The 14097-nt window shown below is 36.1% G+C and overlaps 1 protein-coding gene across 2 annotated transcripts in view; it reads left to right on the top strand.

The window, feature by feature from the left end:
• Window positions 1-492: 492 nt before the first annotated feature.
• Window positions 493-14097, top strand: part of tmem117 (transmembrane protein 117) — a 50042-nt gene continuing 36437 nt past the window's right edge. The window contains exons 1-2 of one of the 2 annotated variants that reach the window (XM_065277370.2): window positions 493-699; window positions 2288-2596. In XM_065277370.2, the coding sequence (XP_065133442.1) occupies window positions 669-699; window positions 2288-2596 (340 nt within the window). In that variant the 5' untranslated portion in view covers window positions 493-668. The remainder of the gene's footprint in view (window positions 700-2287; window positions 2597-14097) is intronic. The other variant, XM_065277369.2, reaches the window with a different exon arrangement.

The raw sequence follows: 14097 nt of genomic DNA, 5'->3' as shown, positions 1-14097 counted from the left end.
CAAAACAGATGTTAAACTAAATATTATTGCACGTAACTTTCACAAAACCATATGAAAGCATATTTATATTCCTTAAAGGATCTCTAGTCACACTGCTATCTAATCTATTCATAAATTATCTGTTTTAATTCATGGATGCTTGATGTTAAAATTTGAGTATATGGTTTTTGTAGAATATGCTAGAATGATCTCATGTGTCCAATCTCCTGTGCATCAGATATGGGACCAAGGAACAGGATCTGAAAATAACAGATGAACATTACAATCCCTATGGATAAATAAATCCCTCTTTCCTCTCAGAATAATGCAGGAATAAGAAATTAAGGTCTTAAAGGTGCAGGACATCTTTGTGTCATTTCTGAGTAGGTGCGTGCGTAAAATATGAAACTTAAATATGGACACTTCTTCACATGTTAAACTAATCCTAGCTGATAAAACTGATATATCATAAAGAAAAATAAACAAAACAAAACAAAAAAACCTTATTTGACTATCTGATTTGGAGCGACAAGCACACGCACGCGCACAGAGAGAGAGAAAGCGGTGTAGTGATGATCCGGGTGTCTCCATGTTTTGGTCCGGGTGTTATAGTAACCGGTCGGGTTCTGATGGTTCTGGTTCGGTTTGTGAGGATCAGACATTGATGAAACATTGAATCTGATATCGTGATGGGATCTGAGTCACTGCACGACTGCCTACGTAAGACATTCATGACTTCACTACACGCGTGCCACATTGTGGGTATTTGTCTGACAGGTTACAGTATTACCAGCTGCTCGAGATTAAATATGAAATTATGTCTCATGAGTTTGCAGCTCAGTCTTATACAGAAATTGCGCTATGTGTTTGGTTTTATTCGTCGCATTTATTGCATGTTTATTTATGTTATTGCGTTTATGTATTTTTTCCTTAATGTTGACAGATGTGATTGTATTAGGGAAGAGTTTTTCTATTAGAATAATATAAATGTCTATATCTAAATCTCATCATTAGGTTATGAGACTGGACTTCACAGTCAGGGTCACATTATGTCTCACAGATACACTTATTGCAATATATTTTACACAAATGTTGTACATTTAGGCTACTGTTGTTCTTAAAGGGGACATAACATAAAAATCGGACTTTTTCCATGCTTAAGTGCTACAATTGGGTCCGCCGTGCTTTTTTCAGCCTAGAAAGTGTGAAAAGATCAACCCAGTAACTTAGTTTTGGTAAATCATTCTCTGCAAGCATGTGAAAAAATAGCTCATTGAAATTTGGCTCCCCTTGTGATGTCAGAAGGGGATCTTATTATAATAATAATACTGCCCCTTAATCTGCACTATCCAATCACGGCACAGAGAGAGAGAGAGATAGAAAGAGAAATAGCGAGAGAGATAGATAGATAATTGACATCGTAAATGACAGCACAATTGAGTTTCAGTTTCAACAAACCACCACAATGGTTTGCATTTCATCAGCTCATTTGCATTTTAAAGGACACACCCCAAAACTGCTTTTTTGCTCACACCTACAAAGTGTTAATTTTAACATGTTATACTAAATTATCTGTGGGGTATTTTTGATACATACTCTGGGGACACCAAAGATTTATTTGACATCTTTAAAAAAGTCTTGTGAAATGTTCCCTTTTAATGAGGCTAAATACACTTTTTATCCTTACCCCTTTAAAAAGCTATTTGTTTTTGCATTTATATTCAGGACTGTTTTTATTATGAAGGTCTTCATTATTAAGGTGATGATGGTTTACCATATGAGTGACATAAATACACAAATAAACACACACAAGGTCAGTTGCGAGTGTTTCCCAGCAGCAGGTTATTTCAGACTTCTGCATAGTCACATGATCACGTCTGATATTTTTGACCATCAGTGTGATCATAAGAGGCTTTATGTGACAACATCTGTTAGTCTGTTACAGAAATAAGATTTAATCTCACCAACAAGTTGTAACATCCAGGTTTCTTTTAATCCAGACTAGGTTCACTTTTAAAAACTAAAGGGGTAAATCAAACTACAGTCATAACCATGTGGTGTGCTTAGGATATGGCCTCATTATAGATATTAAGCATGCAGATTTATAATTTGATATTTTATCTCCAAGCAGTTTGTTTAGTTCACAAATGTTTTGAATTCGGAATAAATGAGAATATTTTAGAATTGCAATTTGTAGGAGCGTCATGTTGTTGGGTTTGGTTGTTAGATATTCTGGGGTCATGTGTGACATTTATGATCCAGCCCTGTTTACTTTATTAAAACAAACTTCTCTCATTCTGTCCTTCAGGTGGTCGATGTCTGGGGTTTCTCAGACGGCTGGAAATCGACGCCCGCTTTCGTTATTACTTCCAGCACCCATGGTCTCGTCTGGTCGTGGCCTACCTGGTCACCTTCTTCAACTTCCTAGTCTTTGCAGAGGACCCGGTGTCACACAGCCAGACAGAGGCGCACATGATCGTGGTGGGAAACTGCTTTTCCTTTGTAGTGAACAAATATCCCGGAGGAGGATGGAATGTCCTCAAAGTCCTCATGTGGATTCTTGCCATCATTACGGGCCTCGTCGCTGGAAAATTCTTTTTTCATCGACGCTTGTTTGGTATGTAGGTTGTTTTGATTTTAAAGTTACATATGACTCGGCCTTATTTTTCCACTGCTTGAAGTTGATATTAAAATCAGTGACTTTTTTTGTTGGTTTGAACACGTTTTACTTAATTTATACTTATCTTGTCAAATAAAAGAGAACTTTTGCTTAAAAAAACGTGTTCCTGTTTTTAGGTTAATCTGCAATACCGCAAATATCCACAAGATGGCACACTTACCCAATTTATGAAAAAACTGAAGTTTAAACATTATTTACTAATTTTAAACTCTGTGGGGTGGTTTCCCGGACCGGGATTAGCTTAAACCAGGACTAGGCCTTAGTTTAATTAGGAAATATAACCAGTTTTAACAAATATGCCTTCCTAAAAACATTACTTGTGTGCATTTTTAAGTGAAACAAAGGGCACTGATGTATTTTAAGATATGTCAGTGCAAGTTGTTTATAGTTTGGACAGCTCTTACATTTATTTTAGTCTAGGACTAGTCTAATCCCTGTCTGGGAAACCACCCCTGTATGTTTTGTATAATCTTTCAGACTAAACAGGTCAACCTGTGCCTTTCCTGTTATCCTGGTTTTCTTAATTCTACTTTTGTGCAATAATCCCCTGATCTCTAACAAAATTCCTTAAAGAGAAATAAAGTTAAGATTAAAAGTTTTTTTCCCCCGTTTTGTTTGTTTATTTGAAAGCAGGGCCTGTTCTTTAATTTGATATATTTGTATGTTTATATATTTTTAGGAGAACATTTTACTGAAAGGCATTTTGTGAAACTTTTGTGAAAAATGCTGGCGGGCAGCTTTTCAAAAAATGGCATTGCATTTCTCTGATGTCATCACAACCTCATCCTTTGCTCAAAAATGTCACATTGCAGACATAAAATACTTGTTGAGTTTGATGGTTAAGTTATTTAGTTTCTTCTTAACAAAACTCGGTGAATCATGTAGGCAGCATTTTAAGAAATATTTGGGTCAATGGCTGTTCCCAGTTTTCAGCCCCATCTCATTTAACCCAAACTTAAACTTTCCTCCATCATTTTTCAATCATTCAGTAATATTGACTATGTTAACAAACACTTCTTTGTTTCACTAATAAAGACTGCAATATGCATTCATGTGTGTTCAGCAGCATGCAGCGCTAAACCATAATTAAAGGCGGAACAATCTTTTTAAAAGTGTTGATGACTCCGCCCATCTCTCCTGGACCAATGACATCTTTCAGGTGATTATAACAATCAGGTGTGCTGTTAAACAGAGAGTTTATAAACTCCTGCCTTCAGTGCATCACATCACAGATGAATTGAGCTGAATTTAACACTGTTTGGGCCAGAAAATATTTTAAATGGCAGAAGTTTTTATTTAGCAGAAATTTAAGTCAGAGGAAAACTGAACTGCTTAATGTTTTTCCATTAAACTAAAATCCAATAGAATCCAAATATAAAATATCTTAATGGGTTTTCATAATTGTGACCCTGTTTGTGATAATAACCCAGCTAAAAGCTTTTTCCATGTTGTTTTCTACATAAACTCATCTTAGATAAAGATCACTGAGTGAAAATATAATCTTGATATCTTTTATATTGACTAAGTAAGATCATGACAAAGATTGAAATCGAACTTCATGCTTCAAATCTCATCCTTAGATTGAGACTTTAGTCTGGACTTCACATGGTCGTATTTTGACTTGACAAGAGCTTGAAACAAGATAATTATAAAAAAACAGTAAAAATAAAGTATGATTGATAAAGTTCGTTTAGTACTCACATCATGTGCAAGGTATAAATACTGCAGTAATAGTATGAAGATGATTTAAAAAGTAAAGTTGTGTTGTCTATCATGAAGGATACACACACAGATTCTTGTCTCATGTCACAGATCAATCAGATATCTGATGAGATCAGACTACAGGGACTGCCAATGTTATCAGACACACAGTAGAAAAAAGCTGATTCTAGATCAGCACAGAATGATCATGATACCGAATTCATTTCCTAGAAGGGACCCAGATCCATATATAAATGAGGCTTAGGAAGAAACATCTTTATATAAATAGTAATTAGGCTATTTCACTGAATCAGTGCCATTTGCATGTTGTGACAAAATTAAAATTCATTTTTTATCTTTTTTAACATTTAATCTAATAACACACATTTTACTTTTCCAAATGAGTATTGGTTAGTCAGGTAACTAGTTTATTTTTAACATGGTATCTTAATGGAGGATGGAGGCGTTTTGGACTAACAGGATTACAGGACTTAACAGATTTAGCAGTAATACATGAAATATAGTATGTGCTAATATTATAAAGACACAGAGCAATTTCTAGTGATTTATCAATTGTTTTTATTTCAAAATAAACCGATAACAACAATGAAATAATATAGTTAACAGGAACGAACATTAAGATTGACATTCAGTCATAGCATCCATATCATAAAATTTAAAAAAAATTAAAAATAAAATTTACTTTTGATCTTCACATGGCCTTCAGAAGATCCAGATGATGTCACTTCCTCTTAAAAATGTAATTTTCAGAGGAGGGAGCGTGTTGGGTAACAGGACTGATTAAATGTGCATTTTATCTAAAATAGTATGACTTTCTCAATGGTAAAAAATATTTAAGCAAATATGGGATATGAACCCACACAAAAATGCAAAAAATTAAGATATCTGAAAAATGGTATGCTTTATTTTTCAATGTTTTATTAATGTTTTAAATGATAAGTGTTAGATTAACATGTAAGACACTTTGCTTAATAATAAAATTTATTTAAGAGTTAAATTTCTTGCATTTTTATACATAATGTCCTGGGGACAGAAATGGCACTGATTCGGTGGAATGGCCCCATTCTTATGTTATAAAAACATCATATTACTGTATTTCCAAACTGAACTAATTGGCTACACATTAGACTTTTACAATTTTTGCTTTGTGTTTTGTTTCTGAAATGTTGCGGGGACCCCTTAGAAACTTCTTGGAGCCCAGACCCCAGTTTGAAAACCCTGTGTGCTAGAACTTCTGTTATAGTAAACCATGCTGTAAATACACACAGATTTTACTTGGAAACTGTTTTGAAGTTCTAAACCTCATAAAACCGTGACTTATTAAATGGTATGCATGCATGTTTTAATACAGACAGACAGAAATGCAAAGCAGAATATACTGAGAAATAACATACAGTATATTATTTATGGCTCATCTTTTACTTAATGTTTTCAACACTAAACATTACATTAAGTATGTCAAATCAATATACTGTATTCAGCAGCAGGTGTTGTGTAGACACTTATCTTATCTTTGATCCTGTGCACACTTCTGTCGAGGTGATCATATTAAACTTTTTACTTGAATTGAACCATGCTGTAGTCCACAGATCCTCTGATGTATTCAACATCATAATCGTGATGAACAGTAATCTGATCCGGTGCAATCCTCTCTCTCTCTCTCTCTCTCTGTGATAAATGATGGGTTTCTGGTGATGCTCCTGAGGTCTGTATTGGTGTTATATTACTCAAAACAGAAGACATCTGAGATCTCACACTGCCAGGGGTTTATAAAATCTCTTTTGACAGCATTATATTCATAATCTTTTTGTTTTGTGTGTTTGTTTTGGTAAATTAGTCTTGCTGGAGTTTACTGGAGTTTGTGATGTTATAATCACGGCACTGGAGGATTTGTTGAACGTTGTGTGTAGTGGATCTGTAGTGTGGATCTCATAATAATGTCAGGGTTTATTTTAGTCATCACTAGAGGTCAGCAGTGAGTAAATGACCTGAAGATCAGTGATTTTACATGCATAAGATCTGAGATAAAGTGTGCTGGCTGTTTCTCTGATTTTACAAATGCAGTGTTTGTGTTGCACACATTTTAGGCTGCATGTTATGGGTCACATTTCACTCCTAAAATAATTGTGCATACTATAAGTCTGTTGTTTTAGCTTGTTCATAACATTTAGGCACTTTTCCAAATACTATTATGCAAAAAAATCTCTTGAAAATCATTTAAATGCGAGGATTTAAAAACCATAGTGTTGGTTTTAATGTTTGTTTTGGGTAAATAATGAATTGAATATCTTTAACTCACATCACATTTATAAGGAAATGAAGAAAAAATATTAAAACATGCTTTTGCATGAAACTAATGATAAAAAAAGGTGCCTAATTATAAACTTCACATTGCAAAATCTTAATGAATACTTTAGACTTCACTATATAGTCTACTTAATATCTTCTTTTGCATTTTGGGGTGAAATGTGACCTGCATGGTGCTCAATGCTTTATAGACCTCTCTCTCTCTGGCTTGCTCTCTCTGTGAAGACAATAAAATGCACATGAGGTCTGATTAATCATTGTGAGCGGTGTTTCCGTGGTAACCGCCTCTTGGGACGCAGCTGGGCTTTGTGAGGGTGCTGGAGCTCTGAACCTGTGTGTAAATCGGGTATGATGAACGACCGCTGTCCCGCTCTGATTCTACTGAGACCCGGCAGAGTTAGTTAGTTTGAAGCTGGACTCCGCTAGCCTACATTTACCCAACGGGGCCACGGGCCTCTGGAGGGCCTACAGATGTCGTTTTTAGCACAGATTATAATAAATGTTGCACAGATGTAAAGTATCGTAGTCATTGGCCCTAAATTGCAACACAACCCTAATTGAATCCTCTTTGTGTTCGTAAGATTTTTATCTAGACCATTTTCAAGCCCTAAATAAGGCGTTTTATTCTAAAAAGGGAACCAGCCACCTTTTGGCTTTATAATCCTCCTGTCTCTATGAGGCGGCTCTACGGTCATTATTTCTCCTGTTAACTGCTGCGGAGCTTCGGGTCTGTGATGTTCGGCTCAATCCTGTGTCATTTCTCCAGACCGACTGTAAATTGCAGCTCTGCAGTTTTCTGATTGAGACCCATGCACGACAACATAAAACCCAATAGTCAGCTCAGATAGTCAACATGAGTATTGTCTGGAGAACTGTTTCATAGCAATGTGTCCGTGTGTTTGTATATACGAGGAAATGATGGCAAGAACTAAAAACATAGGTGTTTCATCTCCCTCTATAATGTAAAATGTGTTGATTTAAAGTGTACTTCTCTGCATTTTTTATTAAAGTATTTACTTCTGAATGATTCCCTACAAAAAAAAATTCACACACTATTGACATGCAGCAAGAAAGTATTTGATCTTCAAAGAATTGAATTGGAAAGGTAAGAGCTCATATTGATGGGTATCATGGCAAATCTCACTAAAGTTTGTATTATTGTTAACTCATTGGCCGGCAGCCATTTTTTTGTGATTTTCACAAAGGTTTCACAAAATGCCTTCCAGGAAAATTTTCTTCTAAAAATATATAAACATACAAATATATCAAATGAAAGATTAGACTCATTGCTTCCAAACAAACAAAATGGGGAAAAAAGTTTCTTCCAATTTTTTCTTTCTTAAATATAAGCAAAAAGTACAATTTCTTTTAGCAAAAAGCTAAAATAATTGCATCAGATTCAGAACGATTATCAAAACATACACGGAGTTTAAAATGAGTAAATAATGTTTTGGCTTCATTTTTTATCATAAATTGGGTAAGTGTCTAGTGGATAATCGTGGTATTGCAGATTAACATAATAATTCATCAGGAATACGTTTTTTATGCAAATGTTTGCTCTTAATTGACAAGATAACTCAAGATAACTCGTCAATGGCGGGGAAAGAGTTAAGACCCATAGTAATCTATCTGAGACCCAAAGACCCCAAAATCTAAATAAAACATTTACTGAGGTGTTTATGTAAGGCTGGGTGATACTAGGGTTTGCAACTTGTAAAGGGGCAGAAAGTTTCTGGGAAATAATCAGAAACTAACCATTGGAACGTAATATGAGGAATTTCGGAAATGTTCCACATTTGAAACTTAATGGAAATTAATAGGAATTATTTGTAAATTCCCACAAACTTTCCAGAGGAACTTAATCTGGGAAATATTCCAAACTGGAAACTTAAAGGGCCAATATTCTATGACTAAAAGGACATTAATTTGTGTATTTGGTGTAATACAATGTGTTTGCCTGATTTATTATTTTCCCCATTATTGTTGCCCTTCTGTAACGCGTCATTCTGTAACGCGTGTATTTGGTGTTATACAATGTGTTTGCCTGACTTATTATTTTCCCCATTATTGTTGCCCTTCTGTAACGCGTCATTTTGTACAGAGCTCGTCGTTTTGAGAAAGCACGGTGTGATCCGATTGGCCAGCTATTCAGTGCGTTGTGATTGGCCGAATACCTCAATTACATTACCAGAAATGTGACCCTGCTTTCCATGTTTGAAAGATGAGCTCCCAAAGCAATCGTACAAGCCTATAAATAATATCGTATTTACCACCTTATCAATACAAGCCTGAATCTGACTAGAAACACCGATGGCTGATGTGAGCAGAACTTAAAAGAAGGTTATAAAATATAAAACCATGTCTGCATTTGTGATCATAGAAACGACAAACAATAAACGCTACTCTACACTGCTCAAAACTCACATTTGAATCATCAGTATAAAATTATTTAAATATAAGAGTTCTTTAAATTCTTTAAATACATCAGCTACTTAAAGGATGTCAGGCAGCAGAACCAGAACATAGTTGCAAAGTTAGAATTGCTCCAGTTTTTAGACGAAGCCTTTCTGTACATCCAGCCTTGTACTCCCCTGTGTTTAGAAAGTACTAGTCCTCCATAAAATAACAGTGTTGTAAATAAAACCTAACCCTTGGTTTCTTAATGTTTACTCTATTAGAAAACCAAACAAAGTAGTTTGCAACGAAAAACACAGCGACTCTACGACATGGCGGCAGCAACAATACTACAGCGTGATAAACTGTTACACCTTTGTGCTTTGTGTGTACATTAGGCGGTGTTATGCAATTGTTCAAATCAGTATGACGTCAAACTGCATGGGCATGTTTAGGAATTCAGTTTAGGAATTCAATTTTATTTATATAGTGATTTTGACAATTGGTAATAGTTTCAAAGCAGCTTTCAATTAATAGAAGCAGTGGAAAGCACAGAAAAATCTACAGACAACATAAGTAGTAAAATACAGCGGCTATGAATAAACTTTACAAGCAGGTGTATTAATAATGTAACATATAGAAGAAGGTGCTAAAATAAGCCAATGTCGGCTGACTCCCCGGGGTTGAAAAACCCCCTAGGAGAAACCTCCAGACGTTGTTAGCCAGGAGGGAAAAAAGTCCTAGGAGGAAAAAAACCCTTGTGAGAGATATATATATATATGTACATAGGTTTCGTCGTTGGTCAGGCATCGGCTGGGCATCACGTTGAAGGACGGCCAGTAGATCAGTGGTGTGTTAACCTTCAAGGGCAGCCGGAACTGGGTCTGTTTGTCTCATTGTCCTCAGGTTCGAGGATGAGACAGGGAGAGATAAACAAAATCCTATTAGCATAGGGGCCATTCACATGTAATGCAAGTGTCACACAGTGTTATGATTTTAATATCTTTTCTGTTCCAGACACGCTAGCTATTGCTGCATTAGTATATTACCCAGACGAGTTATGTGAATGCTTTGTTCCTTACAAGATAACTATAGCAGGATAACATTTACTACACAAATTATGTGATGCTCCATGGTAGGCGTGGATGAGGCATCACTTTTAAGAAGATCTCTTTAAGTTTGAAACTTTATTTTTTGCAACTTTACAGATCTTCTATATGCACAGACATCATTTAACACTCAACAAACAAAGGAAAGCATGACATCATTATTTGGAATTATTTGGAAATTTATGGGAATTTATATAAACTATATATTATACAACATAAATAAAAAATGTTTTTGGTGATTAGCAGACATGCATGCAGGGTGATACAATTTTTAAAGAATCCTGATACTTACGATCATCAAATCCTTCAGAAATCCTTCTAATATGAACACACAGCACAAGGAAGTTTTAAATAAATGTATGTAATGTATGTAAATACATGCAAAGATGTTCATTTTGACATAATGTTGTGTGCAGTATTCAAGAAATGATCTGTGCATGTTATGGATGAATGCGAGTACATGCAGGAGGTGTGGCCTCAATGGGCCTTCAGTAAGCTGTGTGCATATGACTGAGAAATGTGCAGGGGAGAAATTCAATTTAAACTGCATTAAATCTTCTTGTTAAACAACAACATTATGCTGCATGATTTTTTACTACATTAAGTTCCCTGATATTGACAACTCCCAGTTTATTCCCATGGAAAGTTTCCAGCCTTGAAAATTCTCGGAAGGTGATACCGACCAAAATTCATATCTCTGTAATTTTAGGATGAATGGCGACATACAATAAATCTTTAGTATTTTCTACAAACAAAGTGGAATAAATGTTTGCATGTCAGAGCCTCATGTGAGATGTCATGGTCAAGTTTATTTCTTAATACAGCGTATGAAGATAAAATTCAAAGACATGGTTTTCCTCACTGTTACACAACATGCGAGCTGGTTAGAAAGCTTTCGTCTGATCTTAGTGCACATTTCTGACAGAGCGTCTGTTGCAAATGAGGGTCATATCAGACCATACTGATACAGACAATATAGTCTCATCCACTATCCTGCTGAGAAAAAAATACAGATATACCGCCCGACCCTATCTTTGGGTGGTCTGTGCTTTAATGTGCACACTAACACCACATCTGTCCACTAGAGGGCTGTATGTGCATTTCATCGGATGTTGTCCCTGCAGCCGACAGGGAACGTCTGGCCCACCGTCTCTGAAACTCAATGCGTGTTGATGTTCATGTGTGACATTATATCTGTCTGAAGCATCTTCGACAGAGAGAGAGAGACGAGAAGACGGTCAGTAATCATCAGTTATTGTCTCTGCTATTGTACTGTGTGAAGCTGAACCTGATTACACATTGATGGACTCACACACTGTAATCTCAAACCTACAGAGACCTGATTTCATCAATGCACATCAATCAAGTCTTCAACATAACATTAACTGCACTCTGCAGACAACACACTACACAGTGCACACTACAACTCATACACTATGTATGAACAATGCATATTACAAAATAGATTATGCTCAATGGATACTGTAAATGCACAAAATGTCTTTTGAAAAATATAGTTCCTTTAAAAACCAAAAGAGAATAAACATGCACTTTTATGTCGTGGTCTCCATGGAGACAGAAAGTTAGTTAGTGCAGTAAAGAAGGTTTAGCGGAAGCGTGGAAAGGCAAATGATGTGTTAGTTTAAAATGCATCATTCGAGCATGTGGTCACGGCTTCATTTCACGTCTGTATTAAATGTCAATGATGTGACCTGACTTGCTGTGATGCTGATTGTTACATTACATCAGAAATGTTTCAGATTCACACGATATCTGGGGTAAGAACGAACCATTTCATCTGCAGTGCAGAAATGGCGTTTGGTCCAGTGGACATCATAACCGTGTCATTTCAGCTTCTCTATGTGATCGGTAGGTCGTCCCGTGCCAAATGAAAGCGTTAAACACAGTTTGTGCCAGCCGCACACTCGCTCTACTTCTGGGAAATGTCTCTATAGGACTGATTTTAGTTTCTATCTAGACGTTGATGGGCTAGACACATTTCAGTGTCTCTCTGTGGGTTTCTGCTCATTCACAGCATGTACTGTATCTTCAGTTCGTCTCTGTGGCATGATGTTCCTCTGATAGCTCCTGTAGTTTGTACACCAATAATATTCAGCTACATGCAATATTTTATTGCAATGTACAAGGAGGAAATAATTAAACCGTACCTTGAAAAATGTTTTTGCAACCCTCAAACCAGCCAGCAGAATTCATCTTAGGAGCAAATGCATGCAAATCAACCTAATAATAACAAATGGTTTATACCAAATGTTTTTAACCATACTGGTATCTCAGATATTAATATTTGGTGTGAAATGCGAGGTCTCCGTTTAAGCTTTCAAGCATTTTTTCAAATAATTTTCTATAGTTGGGTAAGTGCAGCTTTGGAAATGTCACATCTATAAATCACAAAAAATAAAGGTTCCAAAGAATGCATTGATGTTAAATAGTTCTCTATCTATATAGAAGTGCAAAAATGATCCAGAGACAGTTTTACATGTCCATTTACATCCCTAGGATTTGCCTTTATAATGAAATGGTCTTTTATTACCTTATTTAAAAGGGTCATGAATAATAATGATGAGCTCTGCTCTGATTGGCTGTTTCTCAGAGCAGCTCCTTCAGTAGCTCTGTGTGTGTGTGTAAACAGATCTTATGTTTGACCGTGGGTTTACACCAGCTGCGTTTGAGGCATCAAAATTGCGTCTACCGTGTCTTGTTTGCCGCTTGAACATTTTGAATGCATCTACTTTGCTGTAGACGCGCAGAAAAAGCAAGCATTTGATACACGTCAGAGGCGAAATCTGGTTCTTTTGGGAGTGTTATGCGGTTGTCTGTTTGCAAGATGGCTGATGTTGATCGTGCATTCAGCGAGAGAGTTACCGGTTTGTAATTTGGTCACCTTACTAAAGAGGGAAAATAGTTTAAAAAACAGCGGGAATGCCGCGGGTCAATAAACGTCACGTGACTCAAAAGTGAAATGTGTATTTACAACTTACCAGGTTGCCCAATGTCCTCACTGATACTCTTCCAATCGAGGTCCTTTTTATTTCTGTCTCTATAGAAATAAGAACTTGTGGCTCCTGATTGGTTAACACAGCGCGAAAATCCGCCAAACATGGGCGTCGGAAGCAAATGAAAAGTGGGTGGGTCCCCACATAACCCCAACTGAAGTTCTACTATCTCTCTCTTAAAGAAATATAAATGTGAGATTCTGGAAATGAGATCACTTTATTTTATGGTATCCGTCGGGAAACAATGCTGTCATAAGAGTTTGAGCATGTGTACTTCTAAAACACAATCGATTAAACAGAGGTATGACTTTATGAATTATCTGCAAATCTACCTCGCAAATAATAACAATACGTGAAGACGTTCATATCGCAAATGAAAAGTAATTGGCTTTTGTAAAAAAAAAACTTGAAAATTATCCAGCGATCGTGCCATAATCAAAATAAACTATTTTACAGCAGTAATAATATTTTAACGAGTAGCCTACACTTTTAACGTTTGAAAGGAACCACATTTAGTGCTGTGTTAATTATCATTAAAAGCAAAATGGGAGTCTCTGTGCCTCCGCGACAGACGCAATTCTTCTGGCATCTCTCCTCATCATCTCCTCCTTTTTTCTTCTGTGTCTTGAACTTTGGGCTCGAGTCTGACCTAAGGTTCGAGCTGCCTTTAAGAACAGCAAGCTAAGTTCGTTTACCGTTAATTATTAAGACTAAATGGGCAGGCAAACTCGTGAAACAATGAAAATAAAATAATCCGCTATAATATGGTTTACACGTCTATAGAAAATATACTATAAATAAAGCAGTTATTAATTTTCCCTTATGCATGGTTGTTTGACATTTACTTCTGTTTAAAACGTTATACATTTGGCAAATGAGGTTTTTCAGCACT

Source organism: Paramisgurnus dabryanus, chromosome 23 (genome assembly GCF_030506205.2).
Source record: "Paramisgurnus dabryanus chromosome 23, PD_genome_1.1, whole genome shotgun sequence".
Taxonomy (NCBI): Eukaryota; Metazoa; Chordata; class Actinopteri; order Cypriniformes; family Cobitidae; genus Paramisgurnus; species Paramisgurnus dabryanus.
This window is presented reverse-complemented; position numbering and strand designations above follow the sequence as displayed.